At 45.3% G+C, this 23,714-nt stretch overlaps 1 protein-coding gene across 3 annotated transcripts in view; it reads left to right on the top strand.

The window, feature by feature from the left end:
• zcchc7 (zinc finger, CCHC domain containing 7) overlaps positions 1-22,807 on the top strand; it is a 58,936-nt gene extending 36,129 nt beyond the window's left edge. For all 3 annotated transcript variants that reach the window (XM_048243709.1, XM_048243726.1, XM_048243718.1), the window contains exons 3-9: positions 6,342-6,388; positions 6,524-6,661; positions 7,154-7,324; positions 9,646-9,681; positions 20,825-20,920; positions 21,202-21,319; positions 21,650-22,807. In XM_048243709.1, the coding sequence (XP_048099666.1) occupies positions 6,342-6,388; positions 6,524-6,661; positions 7,154-7,324; positions 9,646-9,681; positions 20,825-20,920; positions 21,202-21,319; positions 21,650-22,179 (1,136 nt within the window). In that variant the 3' untranslated portion in view covers positions 22,180-22,807. The remainder of the gene's footprint in view (positions 1-6,341; positions 6,389-6,523; positions 6,662-7,153; positions 7,325-9,645; positions 9,682-20,824; positions 20,921-21,201; positions 21,320-21,649) is intronic.
• Positions 22,808-23,714: the final 907 nt, after the last annotated feature.

Raw genomic sequence — 23,714 nt, forward strand, 5'->3', positions numbered from 1 at the left:
TATTATTATTTTTTTTCTGGTGTGGGTGGGGGGGGGTGTTTTTCTGGGTGTTTTTCTGTTTTATATCTGCCTGTGTTGCTGTGGGTGTGGCAGACAGAGGCGAGACTGTGTAGAGGGAGATTTTTTGACAATGGTGGTGTCTTCAAGTAATTTCTATGACCTGTTTACAGATAAAGGCCCCTGGGGAGCAACAAAGGATCTGGACAATTATTTCACACATGCATTGCAAAATGAAATTTCTCCAGAAAGTTCAGTTGAATGATTTTATTGCTTCTTCATGGGAAGAGTTTACTGAAAAAATAGTCTGACATGCAAATGGAACTTTAAACAAAAATGTAAAAAGTATATAGTGCTCTAGAATCTTTGCTTGCAGGTGTTGCGTTGCCTGTTAACTTCAAATTGCAATGCATTTCTGTTACTGAGTTAACAGACTGCATGCAGAATGACATAAAAGATGTGAATCAGAAGCACACACCTCATTGCCAAAGACAGTAGACATTTCATTTTCAGCAGTCATAATTAAAGGTATCTTACAGCATTGGGGTGCATCATTTTGCATCATGGATAATAGGATACCAAATACCTTTTAATTCATTCATTTATTTATTTATTCATTTTTGTAGGAAAGAGCTTTACATTTGCCCACTGCTTGTACTTCTGACGTGAGGATTCACGCACACCTGAAATGTTCAAGTAATGCTAATGGATATATAGGGATTCAGCATGTGTAAGTTGGCTGCACTGAATTGATGTTCATTTCCCTCCGCATTATCAGAGCGTGATGATGGCGTTGGTGCTATGGAAGTGAGTGTCGCATGTCTGCCTGTTGGGAATATTCTCAGTGAGCCCCCCCACCCCGGTCCTCTCTCCCTCTGCTGTCCTGATTGGTCCATGCCTTCACCATGCCGTCCCCCGCTGGGTGGTAATTGGCGCCCTCTGCATTGCCCACAGCAACAGCAGCTTTGATGGACAGATTTGGCCACCTGCCCCCTTTGCCCAGAGCTGTCAGGTCAGGGGTGCCCATCTCCACAGCGATGCACCCTCTGTGTGCCACGTGGAACTTACGCCAGCTGACAGCTGGACTTGGCCTTGTGCCCTGTAGCTGCGTTTCCATGTTGGCACTTTGACATGATGCTGCTACTGGGTGGCATGGTTGTGTGTGTGTGTGAAGGGTACAGTATGGTTTGCCTGGCATCAACATAAGTCTTTGCTGTATGTCTCAATTCACACTCCTCTTAGACCCCATCAGCATGCTCCACCAGGAATGCCGTTGTCACAACAAAAGGGATACCAAAACAAGCAGCGTCCGAGGACAGCGCAGCTACAGGTAGTTTATAGACATGTGGAGCTGCCGTGCCATGGTTATCGAACAGTGTTTTAACATCTGCTCTTCGATTGGCCATTTTTCTTATCAGCAGCAACAATTATTTCCTTAATCATAAACCCATCAGAGCCATTATGAACTGCATCAAAGGAAATGTTATTGCTCACTTACTGTTGAATGATTTTGTAAAACATAGCACACACATAAGAAACTTCCTCTAGGCTATTAGGTGTCAAAGTCACCATCAAGTAGAACGTTGTAAATCTCTGGCAAGCTCACATTTTGCAGACAAAAACACACACAATTGGTACCACACAGAAATGATGCAGAGAGAGAATTCACAAATGCTTGTTAATTTAACCGCTTTTAGCTACTGTATCAACACTATCAGTTACACCTCAAGGAATATTTTAGTTTTGAATATTTGAATAATCAGGTTTCTCTTGTCCTCATGAACATTTATTTCACTTTTGGACAAATCAGAAGCATGTCGAATTCACCTTTTTAAAAAATAAATAAAAAAAATAATCCTTCACAGATTAATATTTCAGATATAATGGCTAGGTTGTCAAAGCACAGAAGTACATGTATACACATATTTACTTTTAAAAACACTGTGAAATACTCATTTCCACAAATATTTTAACATTCAAACCTGCACACATTCTCACACACACACACACACACATTTGTGTGGCTACAAGAGTTTATAGCAAAAGAAAGTGAGAGATGTACAAGCGCACACACACACACACACACACACAATCGCATGGCAGATTGTCCAGCACCTTGTGCTCAGGCGAAGTTGCCAGGTTCTGGGACATGAGCAATTGAGATATCAGAGTCATCTGTGGTGCCGTGGCACAAACATGGAGAAAAAGCATGTAATGAAACAAATGAAAGATGGCGTTCCAATCCATCATAGGCCTGTACACCTATCCATCTCTGGCTCACTCTCCAGCACGCTGTCCAAAACAGTGTGCGCTTACTTCGTGTGTGTGTGTGTGTGTGTGTGTGTACATTTTAAATATGCTCTTTGGATGTGTCTTTTTAGGCCTGTCAACAATTAACAGAAACAATTAAGAACAGCAAAAGTTGTCATTATAATATTTCTAATAATTATATTTATATAGAGCATTTTAATTTGAGTTTGTGTAAATGTACGTACTCTTATTGTTTATATTTACTCGATAGAGGAGACTTTCTCAATGTACTGCCCCCTCCTGCCCACACACTTGCTCATATTTTTAAGTGTTTAACCTCCCAAACCGGAAAAGGGTACCTTTTAAAGAAAAGGGATTATGTTTAGGAGGGCCTTATATCGGTTTCCTGTCTTTCTCTTTCTCTCTCTCTCTCTCTCTCTCTCTCTCTCTCTCTCTCTCTCTCTCTCTCTCTCTCTCTGTCTCTCTCTCTCTCTCCCCCTCACACACAGAGAGAGAGGGAGGGAGAGCGCGAGCCGTCTCTATTGTTATGTATGACTGTCCTAATCTGATGCAGTTTGCATTGTGTGTGGGGCAGTGTGACTTAGGGTCCTTCCGCTTGCATTGTGATGTCTGATGCTTTAACGGACGAAATCAACAGAGAGGCACAAAAGAAGCCCGTCCTGACCTATGTGGGGGTGACCTCCATGATGCCTGGTTAAACCCCAGGGTCAGAGACGGGGCTTTGATGTTTTTTTGTGTGTGGGAGGAGAGGGAGTACATGCACGCACGCGCACTCTCATACACGCAGCTGCATTTGGGCGCAACTTGGAGCAGGAGGGCTTGCATGGTTACACTTCAGAGGTGTTGTTAGGGGTTACCAAGAGACTTCAGGGCTAGGGGTGTGTCTGTCTGTCTGTGCTTGTGTGTCTGTGTGTGTGTGTGTGTGTGTGTAAATGAGAGCGTGTGGATGTGATGGAGTAAATAAAATGGTGTGTGCGTGTATGCAAGTCCTCTCTAGTTTTGTGTCTGTACATTTATTTTATGGGGTGATCATAGTACTGGTGAGGAAATTAAAACTGCCAATAGGAAATGCATCCTTCTCAATTGCAGACAAGGCACTACTTCTTGGCATCTCTCTCTCTCTCTCTCTCTCTCTCTCTCTCTCTCTCTCTCTCTCTATTTCTCCTTATTTCTCTCTCTCCTCTCTTTTCTCCCTTGCTCCCTTGAGAGGGGATGTTCATGCTTAATTAGTCACACGTACACATCCGTTCTGTTCTCTCTGGGCCTGGCGACAGTTGCCGGGCTCAAGCAGCTTTCCCTCTCTCAGACTATTAGTCAGCTGGAATACATTAGCCTAAAGAGCATCCCAACTCCCTGTGCGCGCACACACACACACACAAATAGAAACAAACAAATGCAACCTCCCTCCGTTCCTTCTTTGGCTCTTATTTAATTAACGTACCTAAGAGACGGACAGGTAGCATCTGTCGCCTCCCCCATCCTGTCTCCTCTCCTGTCCTCTCCCTCTATTCCACGTTACAGTACCTGTCTCTCTCTCCTCTCCTGTCCTCTCCCTCTATTCCACGTTACAGTACCTGTCTCTCTCTCTCTCTCTCTCTCTCTCTCTCTCTCTCTCTCTCTCTCTCTCTCTCTCTCTCTCTTTTTGTGTCTCTCTCTCCTCTTATGACCTCTTCCTCTATTCCACTCTACCTGTCTCTCTCTCTCTCTCTCTCTCTCTCTCTCTCTGTCTCTCTCTCTCTCTCTTTTTTGTGTCTCTCTCTCCTCTTATGACCTCTTCCTCTATTCCACTCTATCTGTCTCTGTCTCTCTCTCTCTCTCTCTCTCTCTCTCTCTCTCTCTCTCTTTTCTCTCTCTCTTTTGTGTCTCTCTCTCCTCTTATGACCTCTTCCTCTATTCCACTCTACCTGTCTCTCTCTCTCTCTCTCTCTCTCTGTGTCTCTCTTTCTCTCTCTTTTTGTGTCTCTCTCTCCTCTTATGACCTCTTCCTCTATTCCACTCTACCTGTCTCTCTCTCTCTCTCTCTCTCTCTCTGTGTCTCTCTGTCCTCTCCCTCTTCCACTCTACCTGTCTCTCTCTCTCTCTCTGTCTCTCTCTCTCTCTTTGTGTCTCTCTGTCCTCTCCCTCTATTCCACTCTAACTGTCTTTCTCTGTGTCTCTCTCTCTCCTCTACTGTGGGATGAGTTGCTCAGAGAAGCCTATAGGCCGCACATACATATCAGTAGATTTTCTTTTTTAAAATGACAGGGAAGCTGAAAAGTAGCCTGGCCTTCATTTTGTTGGAAGAGAGAGAGAGACCTGTCTTCCCCAAACCTGTTCACACTAAACCCAAGTCTTGCACAGTTCTCTCTGTGCTGTGGAGTTATTGTCTGTTCCATACCAACCAGGGTTGTGCAAAATTCGAATTGCAATTCTGTTTCCTGTTTGCTACCTTAATTGAAATGCAAGTGAAATTCAAGAATTAAATTGGAATTTAAAAGCCAGTTTCAATTCAGTTCTGGAATTTTGCACAAGCCTGATACCAACACCATTTTAGATATTTTGGTGTTAGAAATAAGATTGTGGTTAGACTGTGCATATATTTGCAAGTGTGTGTGAAATTGGTACATATGGGATTGCTTTGTGTTTTGTTTGTATGTTTGGGGGTGGGGAGTGTGGTTGTGACTGTGTGTGTTGGCCTCTGTGCTGTTTGATTGGTGGCCCGTGACTGACAGATTGGTTTGCCCATATTAGGGTGTGGCGATGCAGGGATTAAAGGAACATTTCCTGTCCTTTGTGTGTCTGTGTGTGTGTGTGTGTGTGTGTGTTGCCAAATTCTGATAAAGGCTCCTTGTGAGATTAGTTAGCATAAAAACTGAAGAAGTGCACCAGCTGAAACCAGTGTGAACAGCGGTCGTTGCGTACAGGGCATCTATACGTGTTTGTGGAAATATGTAGGCCAAAGCCCCAGCCCATAGTCTGGACCGTTTAGGACAGTGTTTCTCAAAGTGTTGGTCCGCAAGCTATCCCAAGTGGTCCGCGAGGTAAAATATAATATGGATGAGTTGTTTGCAATATTGAACCAACTTGTATGTAAATCCAAACAGTTCTGCAACACTGTCTATGTAAGATATGCCAGTTTAAATCATATGTATCCTCTGACACAATAAAGTGCAAAGACACAAAGTGCAAAGACAATAAGCAAGGTAATTCAGTGAGTAGGCCTATTGTGTAGGCTAATATACTGTTGGAAGTAGGTCTAATCCTTTTTTTTTTTTTTTTTTAGCTAGGTAGTCTGTGCGTTTCTTTTTTATTGGTTAAGTAGTTCTTCGTCTGAAAATGTTTCAGAAACACTGGTCTAGGAGAACCACATAGTAAAATAAGGAGAGCTAAAACACTGAGCACATCTTCAGTTCTACAGGATCTGGTCACATCAAGCTTCTCCATGTACTTAAACCAAGCTGCTGTGCACCAAATACACATAGTCTAGTACTGCTCTTCTCTTCCTTGGTTCTTAATCTAAGTGTAGATGTATTGTTGCATCATAGAGCATCACTTGATGTATTAAAACCTTGCCACATGTTGTGTCAGTAGCTTTGCTGATGTGTAGTGTTGTACTCGTATTGAATTAACCAATGTTTCTTTCACTTGAAATTCTATATTCTATTCATTTTGTCATGCGTGTGCTGTCATGCAGATGTTCCAAGTGTCTGTCTGGATTGAGTTTGCCACTTGCTTTTGGTGGCAGTTTTTGCATGCAGGGAATTGCTGTTGGGGGACTCTTTGTGCAGATGTTTTGTATGGTGTGTTTGTGTGGGCCACAGCTGTATTTAATCCTAACTGTTGCTCTGTCTCAAGAGAGTATCATATTTATAAATAATATCGCTGTGGGGGGAGAGTCTTCCTGTGAACATAAAGCCGCCCGTTACAGGTTTTCACATCATATTTTTCAGTGTGTTGTAATTCAATTATTTAAATGTCATAGATATGTTTCAGAGTGTCAATATAAATGTGCCTCTGTGGATGATGTGATGACATCTAACCAGGAGAACATTCACTCTAGTGTCATAATGACCCTCTTAACCCTTTCCTCATAGATGACCTGGATAGCACCACTTGGAAGATTTCAGACAGAGACCAACAGGTAATGTGTTCATAAACATAATAGATTTGAAATGCCATACAGTCTCTCCTATACATTAGTTTCATCCCTGTTACATGACTGTGAGCACATAGGACCGATGACTGAAGTCTGTGGTGTATTTTATGTTGTTGACAGGCTCAGATCGCAAACAAAACCCCAGGAGACCGACGGTCAGCTGCCAGGCCAGCGAGACGCTACTACACAGAGAAATCTGTGATCTGCAACAACTGCAACCTTGCTGGGCACTTGTCCAAGAACTGCCCCAAACCACAGGTACGGGTACCAGGACTGCACGGACAATTGAATACTGGATAATTGTTTACAGCAAATTTATTTTGTATTCAGTTATGTACATTCACATAATCATGGGAGGTTCAGAGAACATATGGGATACTTTAGCAAGCGCTCACTTTAAATAATTATATTGTTCATTTGTGCAGATGGTTTAGACACTCAAAATAACACTAGTGTTATTTTGTGGAGTAAGAGGGCACTGCACATACTAACGCTTTTACATCTATATGTTCCATTTCCTGTAGCCTTACACCCATCACAGACATAACAACATCACTTCATGTAGCCTTACACCCATCACAGACATAACAACATCATTTCTGGTGGTTTTTATTTTTGAATTTGAAAGATTTTAAACTCAAAGTGCCTCGCTCTCTGTCTCTCTCTGTCTCGCTCTCTCTATCTCTGTGTGTGTGTGTGTGCGTGTGTGTGCGTGTGCGTGCGTGTGCGCGCCCTTATGCATATGTATAGAAGCTGAGTTCCTGTTTGCACTGTGGTCACCGCGGGCACTTCTATAGAGATTGTCCGGCCATATACTGCAGGAACTGTGGACTGCCAGGACACACTCACGACAGCTGCTTGGAGCAGTCCTACTGGTACAAGCAGTGCCATCGTTGCAACATGAAGGGCCACTTCCGAGATGTGAGTAACTGCATGTATCTGTGAGTCTCTGTCCTCTCTCTCTTTGTGTGTGTGTGTGTGTGTCATGGGCGGTTGGGTCTCTCTCATTAGGACAGACGCTTCACAGGCTGTGAATGTGACACACGCTCCACTCGTCACCTCCGACAACCAAACCCCCCTCTCTCTCTCTCTCTCTCTCTCTCTCCTCTGAGAGGTTGTAAGATAAACAGGAGAGAAACATAGTGAGAATGGTGCAAGTGATGCAAGCATTGGGGAGTTGGGGGGGTTGAAGTGCAAGGTGCTGATGGGGGAATGGAGAAACAAGAAAACAAGCTAGAAGACTAGGGAGAGATGCTAGAGAGGGATGTGCTGCACTGAGAGAGAACTCTATAGAGGACCGCAGGCAAGAGGGAGGCTGGCTGAGGAGGTGAGGATGAGGAGGGTGGGTGAGGAGATGAGGAAGAGCAAGAGGTTGTTGAGGGCAGTGTGGGGGAACGTTGATAGACAGCTCTACGGCTCCACCACTGAGGGTGAGGTTAGTCTACGATGCATTTTCTAAGGCCACCTACAGTGCCCAACATTTCTCCATCTCTGAGTCCTATTTTTTTGTATGTCTGCATTCTCCTTTGTTGCCAAGGCTGACTTCTGCTCCAGTTTTAGACAGCACCTCTTTCAGAGTGATTTAGAATTAAAAGGCTGATGGTAGAAAGTTTGCTGACACTCCGCTGCAGTCATTCTGTCAACTACAAGGTATTCAGTTGAAAGAGCAGCTGCAAGCAAAGGAGTTTAATCCTATAAAAAAAAAATACATTTCACTCTACATGTATTTCAAATAACCATGGATTGTTATGAAGGTCATTGAAAGTAAAATATATTTACTTATTACTTATATATTTAAATTTTAAAAAAGTGATATTAAACATATTCAGATACTCATGGTCATCACATCTTGCACCCCCAAAATGTGCCGTGGAAGACTTGTGCTTATTGTGCTCTTGCAATCATTTTTAAATTTGGCTGGATTGAGGCTTTAGCCTTCATATTGATGGATGTATTTTATTTTTAGCAGCATGTATGTATAGACGTTTTTATTTTTTTGTGAGAAGTGTCAAGGAATATATATATATATATATATATATATATATATATATATATATATATATATATATATATATATATATACATATTTTACAATTACTTCCTTAGCAAACCCTAATAACTGGAAAAACATTCTTTCAATTATTTGAGGTAATTTTAGCCTATACAAATGAAATAAGTATGCATGACAGATGTTGTTAAGGAGTTCCCTTTAATATTTATAAATAGGTGAATTTGTTAAATAAAATTAAAATGAATAGAATAAATAAAAAATAAAATAAAATGAATTGCATTGAATGTATTAAAACATTTTTCTGAAATATTTTTCAAAGCATGCCTGATAATAGCAGTAAACACAGCATTTTTGTATGTATTTTATTCATTGTGTGTAAAGAAATCCAGCTGTTCATCTCCTACAGCAGAGCTGCAGCAGAATGTCCGAGTGCGCTCTCTTCCACAATGCATGTGGCACCAGCACACTCAGATATTCCATCCCAATTTCCAGTGGCTCTGTCCAGGCCCCAGCTGGGTGCCACGCTAGACAGCCGCTGTAATGCTATTCTTAAAGATGTTACTATTTAAATGTTTCCTTAAACAAACTCAGCTGCCTGCCAGAGAGCAGCGCTGCAGGGGCACATGGGCAGCCCCCCCCCTCCAACACCCCAATTCCCCTCTGGGATTGAATAGGTTAGATAACTGAATGAATAAGTGTAGCTGCAGTGCCCTTGGCATTTTCAATTTTCTCTGTGATGTCGAAACGACGCAGAGCGAATGCTTTGGCCACAGTCTCTCCTCTCTTCTTCCGATTTCTGCTTCTCTTTATCCACTCCTTTCTCTTTCTTTTTCTCCACCACACATCCATTTGAAGCATAAAGGGGAGTGTGGATGGAGTAGCTCTCTCTTTCTCCACTCTTATTTATTTATTTATTTATTTATTTATTTATTTACTTTCTTTCTTTATTCCATGCCTCCTCCTGGACTGCTCCCTTGGCCACTGTTGCGCTTTATTCCTACCTCTCCTCCCTCCTCTCCTCTCCTCCCCTCCCCTCCCCTCCTCTCCTCCTGTCGGTTTCTCTTGGTTGGTGTGGGAGGTGGTTCCTCACCACTGTCCATAGCAGCAGCAGCAGCATGCTGAACTGCGCCTGTCATTGCCCTTTCTGACTGAGTGTGATCTGAAGTAGTTAATCGTATAATTGAAGTGTTTTTGCCATGTCTGCTGACAGTATTTGTCTCTTTCTCCTCAGGCCTGCCCAGAGATATGGAGGCAGTTCCATGTCACAGTAAGTCTTTACCATGTTTGTTTGCATGTGTGTTTGCTTGCATGTGTGTGTGTGTGTTGAAGTATGAGTATGCGTGCACACAACCTTTTTGAAATGGCAAAGAACTCTGTAGTCATTTGACTTGAGTAATGTGAGTAAGCCATCCCCTGACTTCCGCCCACATCACCTGCCTGTTCATATTGTCTTTCAGTGGGATTAGACTGAAAGAGGGTAATTGATGTTTTTTGGTCTTGTGTGTGTGTGTGTGCGTGTGTGTGACAGCAACATGTAAATGCATTAACATCATGGGAAACGCACTAACATCTGTGTACACCCCCACCTGTCCACACACTCTCACATACACAGTGGGGGGTTGAATATAGACCTCAGTCTTGGAGAAAAAGAGCAGGTTGTTTGTCAATTAAAAAACGTGATAAAGCATGAAATGGGCTGCCAGCACAGAGCAGTCAGTCAGTCTGACACACGCACGCACGCTCACACACACACACACACACACCAACCACTAATTAGCCAGTCTGTCTAATGAAAAGGCCACATCGTTACTGCTAGCCTACCATGCGGGCTTGGGGGCAAAGGGAGGAGTGAAGGGAGAGAGGGAGGGAGGGAGGGATGGAGGGAGTAGTGAAAAGAGGGTAAGAGAAGGGGGAACTTGTTTACTGTCGCTTCCCTCTTGTCACTTGTGTCTGTTTTGCATGTAGTCATCTCTTCCCTGTGGAGGGATGAGTTATTTTGTTTTCTTTCATCCTTTGTTGGAAAATACTTAAGTATGCAATACCTGTGTGTGTGTGTGTGTGTGTGTGTGTGTATGTATGTGTGCGTGTGCACGTGCACATTTACACACACGCGTGTGTGTGTGTGAGGTACAGAGAGAGATAGAAGTCGGCCTTGGCACTGTGACCTTGTGCGCTAATTCGGGGTGGATGAGCTGTGGCACCGGGGCAGCGGTGTGGGCCTCCTGGTTCTGACGCGTCTAATGGGCCGTAATGGGAGTAATGGGCCAGCTGCTTCAGCTGCACGCGCTACAGCTGGAGGAGGATTGCCTGCACCCCTGTGCCTCTCTCACTGGGGGCCTGGGCCTGGGTATGTGTGCCTCTCACTGAGGGCCTGGGTGTGTGTGCCTCTGTCTAAACAATGCTGGTGACCTGTGCCCCCACTGTCATAGAAATACAGTAGGGACAGGTTCTTACTTCTCTGTCCAAGTACATACTGTATGGTATGCTGTTTGTCTATGTCATTGCATGGTACATGTGGATGTATTTCTGATATAATATGTGCATCCAATGAATGTGTTGTGTGTGTGTGTGTGTGTGTGTGTGTGTGTGTGTGTGTGTGTGTCCCCTCTTGTGTTATGTGCATCCAATGAATGTGTGTTTGTGTGTCCTCCTGTGTTATGTGCATCCAATGAGTGTGTGTGTGTGTGTGTGTCCCCTCCTGTGTTAGGGGAGCTCCTGGCCCCGTTGCCCCATGCCAAGCCCACTCAGGTGTGAAAAGGCATTCTGTCAGATCAGTCTCAGCTATTGGCTCTTTGGAGCCACTTTGTGTGTGCACAGACACTTTTGTGTGTGAGTGTGCGTCTCTCTGCACCTGTCTTAACTTACACACTCCTATTAGCTGCACAGAGTCAACCACAAAGCCCTTGGGGGAGGTTCCAAAAAGATGGAGTGTGGACTGGGCTGAGACATAGTCAGGGTTGATCAAGACCAGGCCACCAAGGAAGGAACCAGAAGAGGTGGCAAACAAACCAAGAAATGAGTGTGTCTGGCCTGTCACCAGCATTTATCAGGAATGGAGAGTTGATCATCATGGAGACGTGTGACTGCTGTGATGCCCCGACGATCCAAATTATTATGGGATTTGTAGTCTTAGTAGAGCCACCTTCCAAAACTGGTCATATGTGCAAGAGAGAGTCCATTAGAAAACAGAAAACATACTATACCATCACTGAGCATAGCCATGACTCACTCTAGTAGCAAAACCCCACATATACATGTGCATACATGCAAGAGAGTGTGTGTGTGTGTGTGTGTGTGTGTGTGTGCGCTTGCGTCCCACAGTGCCATCTACTGGTGTAGCTCCTTTACTCTCGCTGTTACAACCTCATATGGATTTACCTTTAAAATATGTTGTGCCTGCAGGGTATTTCCAAACCAGCATATTTATTGAGACACGGTGAGCTTTAATGCCTGACCGCCTGACCATCGAATCCCGAATCTCGTTGATCTCACGAATCTGTGTTGCTGTGGACAAAACATCTGCTAAATACAAGTCAACTTTAACATAAACATTCTATTACGGCTGTGTTACGATGCTATTTATGGACATGCCTGCAATACAGGCAGAAGGCAAACTTCTTCCTGTCAGAAACCACAGAGATGATCAGTTTGTCTTAGTTTCAGGGACACCACAGAAGACTATTTAGCATGCAAGTGGAAAGGTGTTTCAGCCACAAGAAGCATATTGAAGCATTAGGCGAGGGACTGTTTTAAAGCTTTTGTTGAAAAATTTTGGGCAATATGAGCACACAATGAAGTGTGTGTGTGTGTGTGTGTGTGTTTTCGTATTGATCGAAACTCCTTGGAGAGCAGCTCAGCATGCTGTCCAGTCAGATTTTTACAATCCTTTGCACAACAGATGAAGCTGTTCTCTCTCTCTCTCTTTCTATCTCTCTCTCTCTCTCTCTCTCCTTCATATTGCAATTTTTCTCGCTGATTCCGTTATTCAGACACTCAGTGTAAACCTGGTGTTGAGATGAGAAAATAAGTTGTTGACGAAAACATTGCTGACTGGTTAACAGAGGTAAGCATGTCAGAAATGTGTATTAGTTAATTGCCAAAATTCACTCTGTCTGGGCATCAACCCCTGTTGGAGAATTGCAAGTGGCTAAAATGTCTGACCAGTATACCATTTGGCATTATCTCTCCTGCTGTCATAGATGCATGTATCAATTGAATTGATGCATACATAGAGAGGACCCCTGTAAGTCTCATCAGCAGAGCACTTGTTTTCCATCCTTCCATCCGTCTCATTGCAAAATGGACCTGCTGAAGTAGAGAAGACAAGGACATCATACAGTGATGCACGTCCTTCACTAAATGATGATTGTTTTTCAGTAGTTGGACTATAGAACGCCAGCATGTAGTATAGTGTGGTATATTGAATCCTGCCAAAATTGAGGAATAGGGATAATCTTTGTGTGCTGCGGTTGGCTTGGCAGAGAGGTGTAGTGGGTGTGCATGCGAAGAACGGGTAAACGATGTGCATATGTGCAGTGCTTATGCTAGCAGAGGACATGCAAGTGGCCAAATAAACAATGGGATGAAGGTAATTTACTAGCTTCATTTGAGCATGTGTGTGCGCCAGGGTCGAGGGTGAGCACTGTTGGGTCAGGGCGCCCCCCGGTGGGCACTTAGAATGGGCCCCCTTCAGTGAGTGTCCACAGTCCCAGTGAGGGGGGCGCTGCACTGAACGCTTTTTGAGGGTTACGTATACATTAATAATGCACATTCCTGCTACAAGAATTTCCATACAGCGAGTCAAATGTCAGCCTTAAAGATGTTTATTCAAATCTGTACATTGGCATTTGGTACTGATGAGACTTAGTGATGGCTAATACACTGCTGTACTATACTGATGAGACTTAGTGATGGCTAATACACTGCTGTACTATACTGATGAGACTTAGTGATGGCTAATACACTGCTGTACTATACTGATGAGACTTAGTGATGGCTAAAACACTGCTGTACTATACTGATGAGACTTAGTGATGGCTAAAACACTGCTGTACTATACTGATGAGACTTAGTGATGGCTAATACACTGCTGTACTGTACTGGGAGGGTGTCCTGGACTAATCGGTGCCCCTACAAACCCACATTGTTTTTTAAGGAAAGAGGGCATTGTTATGTTCCCATAGTCTCTGGCCTACTGGTGTGTGTGTGTGTGTGTGTGCGCGCGTGCGTGCGTGCGTGCGTGCGTGCGTGCGTGCGTGCGTGCGTGCGTGCGTGCGTGCGTGTGTGTGTGTGTGTGTGTGCGTGAAGAGAGTGAAAGCAAGTGCATGTTTAATGCGAATGTGCATGAGGGCGTATCAGTGTGCATGCCTGCATATGTGTATGTGTCAAAGAGAGTGAGAAGTGTGCGTGCACACACACACACACTCTCTCTCACACACACACACACACACACACAGGTTTGGTTATCAGTACTGTGGCAGGCAGTGGAGGCTGGGTGCTTTTCTCTTGACTGGTGCTGCTTGGTCGGACAGGAAGGGTCGATAGAAACACACGCGGACACCTCTGCCACCAGCTCTCTCTCTCTCTCAGTTTGGCTCTGATCTCTTGCTTGCCATGTGCCTGTGTGTGTGTGTGTGTGTGTGTGTGTGTGTGTGTGTGTGTGTGTGTGTGTGTTTGTGTTTGAATTATGAAGGCATAGCACACTGGCAGTGAAAGGACCCGTCCATCTCTCTGCCTACACCTGACATATACCTGCAGGTCAGGGGTGAGGGAGACCAGGCAGGAGGCAGGAGAGAAGGCCAAGCTGTTAGGAGTTTGGCTGCTTGGTCAAAGCCATAGGAATCTTGATTTAGGGACATGGTCTTTCATTTGTAATCCATTGCCCAGCCCTCTTGATGTCGGTCGGCGTTGCTCTCTTTCCACTGTGTCCATGTCTCCATGCTTCTGTTGGCCAGTGCTGTGGCCACCTCCCTCCTCCTCCGGCTCCCTCCCTCCCTCCCTCTGCTGCGCTGGGGTCCCTCGGCCCTCCCACCCGCGCTGCCAGGCCTGGCCCACACAGCGCTGATGGGATTGCTGTTAAAGGAAGTGTTAAGAGATTAAGCGGAGTGGTGTAAAGCCCTCCTCTGCTGGATCCCATTCTCCACACTGCACGCTGTGAGCAGATTAAGGGGGATTCCTGTGCGCAGGGGGCAGCAGCGCGGCGGCCAGGCTCAGAGCCCACACTCCTGCAGCCTACAGCGAGGGAGCCCCATGGCCACCCATTAGTGCACAAATGCACCGACACCAGCACAGCCGCATGGCCAAAACATTCACACTGTGTCTGATGCCCGTAAGCTTGTTAGGCAGCTCGTCAGTAGAGAAGGCTGCTGTTGGTGATCAGTGCTGAAAGGATGTCCACCTTGAGTTCTGCAAGAGTCCACAGGAGAGGATGACCAGGTGTCGGTGGCTATGGGATGTTAGGGAGAGAGAGAGAGATGGGGGATGTTTGCTTCCCTTTGAGGCTCTATCATTTAGCTTTCAGTTTCTCATTGGTTATAGTTGCTTGTGTGTGTGTGTGTCTGTGTGTGTGTGTATATGCGGGTGTCCGTGCCTGTGTGTATGCGTGTGTGTGTGTGCGCCTGTGCGTGTGTGTGTGTGCGCATGCGTGTGTGTGTTTGTGCGTGTGTCAATGCCTGCGCCTGTGTGTGTCTGTGTGTGTGCGCGTGCGTGCGTGCGTGCGTGTGTGTGTGTATGTGTGTGTGTGTGTGTGTGCGTGTGTGCGTGTGTGTGTGTGTGTGTGTGTACATGAGTGGGATGTGTGTGCATATGTCTCCTCCCCTGGGTGCAAGGTAACATATGCAGAGCCCTAACCAGATGCAGGCAGCCTCCGCTCCTCTAATCCGCCCATACAAAGCTTGTTTGCTCGTTCACATTGTAGGCACCAACACTTGGAGCCTAATGTGGGTTTAAGGATTAGACTACTTTCTCTGGCTGTGTGTGTGTGTGTTTTATGCGCACACATATTTGTTTGTGTGTGGCTGTGCGTGTAGTGTTTCGTATCTTTTCAATGAATGTGCAAGAATGTCTGTACTAATGCTTTCGTGTCCGTCTGAGGAAGGTTGGTCTGTCTGCCTGTCGGCTTGAGTCCACCAAAGTCCTATTCTGTTGACTGACTGACTGACTGACTGATGGACTGATGGATGGATGGATGGATGGTCTGGTTGATTGATAGCTGGAGGGGGGAATGTGAATGACTGGTTAGAGTGAGTGAGTGAGTGAGGTGAATGAGAGATGTGGTGTGTTAGTGACTAGGGTTGTGCCTAGCCGTGGTATCCTCCTGTAAACAAGCCTCTCTGCACAATTGCTCTGGCTAGTTCTGTGAGCCCACAGCGTTTGGACTGCAGCTGCAGTGGTCTTTGTTGATGAATGGAAATGTCATTATCACCATAATATGGACGAAGAGATTTTACATCTCTGGCTTTCGCCCTCAACTGTTTGGCACATTTCTGTTGCAGTATATTGCATTGATTTGCATACAGTACCATTTATTCTTCCTTTTATTATGTTTATATTTAATGTAGTTTGACATATTGATTTGCAAATAAAATATAAAATAGTAAAGCAATTACTGACGCAGTCTTCTTTCACCTGACCTGTTAATGTTAGTAGAAATGCATGTTAAATGCGCCTTTGTTGTCTGTTTCAGGAATATATTGCTATATGTTTTTTTGGGGACATAACGTGACATTATAGAGGGTGATTGTGTGATGAAACTGTTTCACAGGAGGCAGTTGTGCTGGTGGGCTGTATCCTTGATCTGGCAGGATCCAGACAAAGAGATATGTAGTGTCAAAGAGAAGTGCCCTTCTATCAGTCAGAAGAGATGTGGTGAAGGCTACACTGTAAGTGCTCTGGTGAAAGCTACACTGTTACTGCTCTGGTGAAGGCTACACTGTTAGAGTGAGCTCTGGTGAAGGCTACACTGTTAGTGCTCTGTTGACGGCTACACTGTGAGAGTGCTCTGGTGAAGGCTACACTGTTAGTGCTCTGGTGAAGGCTACAGTCTGGTGAAGGCTACACTGTAAGTGCTCTGGTGAAGGCTACACTGTTAGTGCTCTGGTGAAGGCTACACTGTTAGTGCTCTGGTCAAGGCTACACTGTTAGAGTGAGCTCTGGTGAAGGCTACACTGTTAGTGCTCTGGTGAAGGCCACACTGTGAGAGTGCTCTGGTGAAGGCTACAGTCTGGTGAAGGCTACACTGTTAGTGCTCTGGTCAAGGCTACACTGTTAGTGCTCTGGTCAAGGCTACACTGTTAGTGCTCTGGTGAAGGCTACACTGTGAGAGTGCTCTTGTGAAGGCTACAGTCTGGTGAAGGCTACACTGTTAGTGCTCTGGTGAAGGCTACAGTCTGGTGAAGGCTACACTGTTAGTGCTCTGGTCAAGGCTACACTGTTAGTGCTCTGGTCAAGGCTACACTGTTAGTGCTCTGGTGAAGGCTACACTGTGAGAGTGCTCTGGTGAAGGCTACAGTCTGGTGAAGGCTACACTGTTAGTGCTCTGGTCAAGGCTACAGTCTGGTGAAGGCTACACTGTTAGTGCTCTGGTCAAGGCTACACTGTTAGAGTGAGCTCTGGTGAAGGCTACACTGTTAGTGCTCTGATGAAGGCTACACTGGTAGACACTGTGCTCTGGTCAAAGGCTACACTGTTAGTGCTCTGGTGAAGGCCTACAGTTAGTGAGCTGGTGAAGGCTACACTGTGAGAGTGCTCTGGTGAAGGCTACACTGTTAGTGCTCTGGTCAAGGCTACACTTTTAGAGTGAGCTCTGGTGAAGGCTACACTGTTAGTGCTCTGGTGAAGGCTACACTGTGAGAGTGCTCTGGTGAAGGCTACACTGTTAGTGCTCTGGTCAAGGCTACACTTTTAGAGTGAGCTCTGGTGAAGGCTACACTGTTAGTGCTCTGGTGAAGGCTACACTGTGAGAGTGCTCTGGTGAAGGCTACACTGTTAGTGCTCTGGTGAAGGCTACAGTCTGGTGAAGGCCACACTGTTAGTGCTCTGGTGAAGGCTACAGTACACTGTTAGTGCTCTGGTGAAGACTAGTCTGGTGAAGGCTACACTGTTAGTGCTCTGGTCAAGGCTACACTGTTAGAGTGAGCTCTGGTGAAGGCTACACTGTGCAGCTTTGTGTTCCTGTTTGGCCAGGTCTTGGTCCTGCCGAGTCTCTACAGCAATCCTCCCCCTCCCCCTCCTCCCCCCTCCCCCTCCTCCTCCCCAGGGTTTATCGGAGGCCAAACGGGTGGCATGTCATTCATTTAGATATGAACGATAGAAGCACAATGAAGAAAAGGTAATTAATAAAGGCGCAGGAGCGCAGGCTTCCACCAGCGTGAGTGCCTGAGAAAGAAAAGAGGCGGGGAGCGCTCTCTCTCCCTCTTTCTGTCTCTCTCTCTGCATCTCCTTTCTTTTCTTCTGCTCTCCTCTGGATATGAGCGCTGAGCGATAACGGAAGCTCAAGGTCAGGGGGGGCGCCGGGGTCGGGAGGCCAATTTGCATGAGAGATGAGTGTGTGTGTGTGTGTGTGTGTGAGTGAGAGTGAACGTGTGTGTGTGTGTGTGTGTGTGTGTGTGTGTGTGTGTGTGTATCTATGTGAGTATGAACATGTGTGTGTGTGTGTGTGTGTCTGTGTCTGTTGATCTCTTGGCCTTTGTGATGGAGATGCTGTGAGAGCCACCAGCCCAGCAGATAATGACAAAGCGCTTTAACACCACAGTGCAAACTACTCAAGCGGAAAAGGAAAGCGCGAGGGAGAGAGAGGGGGGGGGAGAGGGCAGGACAACAGGGAGAGAGAGAGGGGTGGAGAGAGGGCAGGACAACAGGGAGAGAGAGAGGGGTGGAGAGAGGGCAGGACAACAGGGAGAGGTAGAGAAAGGTTTTTTACATAACATTGTGTTTCATACATGTCAGTGGGTTCCACAACTTTGTGCATCCCTCTACCAAAAATATATGAATAGGTGAAGTTTATGTTTGTGGATCAGAGCCTGTGTACATGCTTCTTTGCTGTCTATTCTTGGTCAACAAAGAGTCTGGGATTTCCCACTGCCATCAGAAATCCATACATACATATCTGGGCATATATTTTCCTGTTCTAATCCAGACAAACAAATGGCACCCCTTCAGAATGTTTATAGTCAATTTTAGACTAAACTTGGGTGTATTTTTTTATAGTAAAAGACAATAAACAAACATTAGTTATCTGAGTCTCCTGAGTCTGATTCTGTTTTATTTGCATTATATACACTTTAATGTGAATGTGTGGAATACTGTCTGTGTGAGTGTGTGTGTGTGAGTGTGTTAGTATAACATATAGTGTGTGTATAGGGGTGTATTTAGGAGAAGCAGTGAAGTGTGACTGCCTGTGCACTGTGTGCTTGGCAGATGGGGAGCTGCCCCTGTGAGAAACTAGCACCCTATCAGCTAGCTGTCATTACCGGCCAGATAGATCTCATAATCACCACCCATATCTGCCTCTGCCCAAAAAAAAGCATCCACTCCCCTGTAGGGAGGGGAGGGCCAGCAGAAGCTCACTGATGAGAGTGGAAGTGAGATTTTCAGGGGATGTCGTGTTGATAAACAGCCATCCCATTCATGGCGGGTGTCGAGGCCCGAGGAGAGGAAGATGATTGAAAAAAGTGATATGCAGACTAGGCGATAGGAGAGAGCATTCCTCTATGCAGGCAGGAACACAGCAGCTTGTTCTGATTGACATGTTTTGCACATGAGTAGAAGTCTCTGTGTGTGTGTGTGTGTGTGTGTGTGGAGTGAGTGGTGTGTACTGTGGTGTGTGTGTGTGTGTGTGTGTGTGTGTGTGTATCTATGTGAGTATGAACATGTGTGTGTGTAGTGTCTGTGTCTGTTGATCTCTTGGCCTTTGTGATGGTATGCTGTGAGAGCCACCAAACAGCAGATAATGACAAAGTTTTAACACCACAGTGCAAACCACTCAAGGAAAAAGGAAAGCCGTAGGGAGAGAGAGAGGGGGGGAGAGGAGACAACAGGGAGAGAGAGGGGTGGAGAGAGGGCAGACAACAGGAGAGAGAGGGGGTGGAGAGAGGGCAGGACAACAGGGAGAGGTAGAGAAAGGTTTTTTAGATAACATTGTGTTTCATACATGTCAAAGTGGGTTCCACAACTTTGTGCATCCCTCTACCAAAATATAATATGAATAGGTGAAGTTTATGTTTGTGATCAGAGCCTGTGCACACGCTTTGCTGTCTATTCTGGTCAACAAAGAGTCTGGGATTTCCACTGCCATCAGAAATCCATACATACATATCTGGGCATATATTTTCCTGTTCTAATCCAGACAAACAAATGGCACCTTCAGAATGTTTATAGTCAATTTTAGACTAAACTTGGGTGTATTTTTTTATAGTAAAAGATAATAAAACAAAACATTAGTTATCTGGAGTCTCCTGAGTCTGATTCTTGTTTTATTTGCATTATATACACTTTAATGTGAATGTGTGAATACTGTCTGTGTGAGTGTGTGTGTGAGTGTTAGTATAACATATAGTGTGTGTATAGGGGTGTATTTAGGAGAAGCAGTGAAGTGTGACTGCCTGTGCACTGTGCTTTACAGATGGGGAGCGTCTCTGTGAGAAACTAGCACTCCTATCAGCTAAGTCATTACCGCTGCACTGATAGCTCTCATAATCACCACCTATATCTGCCTCTGCCCAAAAAGCATCCACTCCCTGTAGGGAGGGGGAGGGCCAGCGGGGAAGCTCACTGATGAGAGTGGAAGTGAGAGCGAGGGGATGTCGTGTTGATAAACAGCCATCTCCATTCATGGCGGGTGTCGGAGGCGAGGAGAGAGGAAGATGATTGAAAAAGGGAGCAGACTAGCGATAGGAGAGAGCATTCCTCTAATGCAGGCGGGAACACAGCAAAGCTTGCTCCCATTGACATGCTTGCACATGAGTAAGTCTCTGTGTGTGTGTGTGTGTGTGTGTGTGAGTGAGTGTGTGTGCACTGTGGTGAGTGTGTGTGTGTGTGTGTGCGCACTGTGGTGAGTATGGAAGGATGCCACGTTTGGTTTTGGTGGTGCATAAGTTGAATTGACCAGGGGTTTCTCTTCAAGACTTGAAGTGTCAATTCCATCATGCCCTTTTCTACATCGTCATGTTGTGACCTCTCTCTATGCAGACTCTTACTGGTCGCCCATGTAAACTCCTCTCTCAATGCAGACTCTTACTGGTCGCCCATGTAAAACTTAGACTCTTACTGGTCGCCCATGTAAAAGACTCTTACTGGTCGCCCATGTAAACTCCTCTCTCCCTGTGCAGACTCTTACTGGTCGCCCATGTAAACTCCTCTCTCCCTGTGCAGACTCTTACTGGTCGCCCATGTAAACTCCTCTCTCTATGCAGACTCTTACTGGTCGCCCATGTAAACCAGCAAACCCACAGGCACACCGGATTCCTCCCTACTGCTACAACTGCTCCCAGAAAGGCCACTTTGGTTTTGTAAGTAAACATCCTTCAACTCAGCCCTTCATCAAATCAAATACAGGGCCACCTCTGCCATTGAGCTATCACTGTTGAACAGTTGCTGTAGTGAGTGCATAATAAGATTGAAACTGTGACTTTGTTTCCTTGAGTCCTCGTTTACGTCTGAAGTAATTGTTTCTCATTTTGTCTCTGACTCTCTCTCTCTCTCTCTCTCTCTCTCTCTCTCTCTCTCTCTCTATATATATATATATATATATGTGTGTGTGTGTGTGTGTGTGTGTGTGTGTGTGTGCTAGGTGTGTTTGCACAAACGGATGTTCAGCGGGACCTTTCCCAGTCTCCCATTCATAAATTACTATGACCAGCCAAAAGACTTTAAACGTCGTGACCATCACCTACAGAATAAAGCCAAAGGTGAGTGGTCAGACATTCTGTGACACATCTGTGCATTATATTATATTTCATAGGAATGCATGGCACTGACCCACAAAAATGCCAACTGATACAATTTGCTCTACACTGACATGGTTCTGTCCTGTCAAACTTGCAGTGCTGAGGAACTTCAATGCGGCCAAACGTTTCACGCAAAAAAAGTGGATCAGCATATTTTGAAGTGAAATGAAGAGTTGTTTGTGAATTGCAAAAGAAAGCCCTCAGAGAAACAACAATAAGATGAGTTCTGTTTCAATTTTGATTCTGATTTCATTTTTCTTGGTTTTTGTGTGTGTTTGTTTGTTAAAACAGGGTTGGCGGAGGCTGGACAGCTTGAGTTCTTTCCTGTCCATCAAACAGAAGCAGCAGTCTTTTCACCTCCCCATAAGAGACAGAAGACCCATAACCAAGGCTTTCAACACAACAACTCACAACACAGTCATAAAAGTAAACAGGAGAACTTGCTGCAGGGTAGCTCTAAACCTAAAGATGCTCAGCAGAAGAACCCTGTGAACCTGCCTCACCACCACCAGTTCTGGAAGAAGAACCTCCCCACACCGGGCAGAGACACTAACCAAACTCCCCACAGTCAGAAGAAGAAGAAGAAGAAGAAGGCGGCCCACGGTCTCCTGGAGGATGGCGAAGACTTCCCTCGCGGCCCCAAGCCCTGGACTCCACACGGCTCCAGCATGCTCTTCTGCTCCTCCGCTGAGGCCAGTGGCAATAAGAGAAGGAAGCAGAGGAGAGCCAGGGACAGCAAAGCAGCCATGGAACAGGCAGCTGGACCTGCAGACGAGAACCTGTTTTCAATCAAACAGAGGACCAAACGCAGAAGAAGATGAGCTGTGTGTGTGTGTGCTGCACATGTGGGTATGTTTATGCGTGCACCGTGCGTGTGTGTGTGTGTGGGGGGGTGTGTGTGTGTGTCTGTGTGCATACCTGTGGGTGTGTTTGTGTGTGTGTGTGTGGGTGGGTGTTAGAGTGCAGAAAATCTTTGGTATGAAGCAACAGCTCCTTTGCCTTGTTCTCATTGCTGCTCCAACTTGTCTGCATTAGAGCTCCCTCTGGTGGCTGAACCACCATCTTGACAAAGACTTTTTAAAGTGTTGAGCTGCACTCAAGCACACAGCAGCCTCATCAGAGTGTCATGTGATGCTGCCACAAGCCTGATGTTTTGGAAGGGAAATATATGGAGTGAGGTGGTTCAAATGTAAAGCCTAAAACATTTACGCTTAATTTCCCATGCATGGAGTCAGCCTAGTCCGAGACTAAAATCTTCAGTTAGTGGAGATTTTTCTTTCAGCTTTCCTTTAGTCGAGGGCTGGACTTAATTCATGTATGGCTTACTGGCCCTGAGAATTCCAGCTTGGAAGTCATTTTAGTAAACATGTATGTTAAAATATATTTAGAAAACAGTCATAGTATTTCACAACTGTCGCGATTAATTTATTATTCTCTGTGATTAAATGTTTGGGCTAAAAAGCTTCATTTTGATTGTCTTGATTTCATGTGTTTGAGTTGTTGTAAGATGTTGCAGTTATTGCTGTGCAGTGCTGATTGGGAACAATGCATATCAACAGGAGCACTTACTTAGACCCACCGTTCCCCTATTGAGACAAAAGCACACTCACTCACTCAGTAAAAGCACTCACTCACTCACTCAGTAAAAGCACTTACTCACTCACTCAGTAAGTAAAAGCACTCACTCACTCAGGAAAAACACTCACTCAGTAAAATCACTCACTCACTCAGTAAAAGCACTCACTCACTCACTCAGTAAAAGCACTCTCTCACTCATTTAGTAAAAGCACTCAGTCAGTCAGTCACTCACTCACTAAGGAAAGGCACTCACTCACTCACTCAGTAAAAGCACTCACAGTCAGTAAAAGCACTCACTCACTCAGGAAAAGCACACTCACTCACTCAGTAAAAGCACTCACTCACTCAGTCAGTAAAACCACTCATTCACTCACTCACTCAGTAAAAGCACTCCACTCAGTAAAAGCACTCACTCAGTAAAAGCACTCACTCACTCAATAAAAACACTCACTCACTCAGTAAAAGCATTCACTTAGTAAAAGCACTCAGTCAGTCAGTCAGTCAGTCAGTCAGTCAGTCAAAAGTCTTTTGTCAGTAAAAGCACTCACTCACTCAGGAAAAGCACTCACTCACTCAGTAAAAGCACTCACTCACTCACTCACTCAGTAAAGCACTCACTTAGTAAAAGCACTCCGTCAGTCACTCACTCAGTCAGTCAGTCAGTCAGTCAGTCACTCAGTCAGTAAAAGCACTCAGTCAGTAAAAGCACCCACTCACTCAGTAAAAGCACCCACTCACTCAGTAAAAGCACTCACTCAGTAAAAAGCACTCACTCACT

The sequence above is a fragment of the Alosa alosa genome, chromosome 1 (genome assembly GCF_017589495.1).
Source record: "Alosa alosa isolate M-15738 ecotype Scorff River chromosome 1, AALO_Geno_1.1, whole genome shotgun sequence".
In the NCBI taxonomy this organism is placed as follows: Eukaryota; Metazoa; Chordata; class Actinopteri; order Clupeiformes; family Clupeidae; genus Alosa; species Alosa alosa.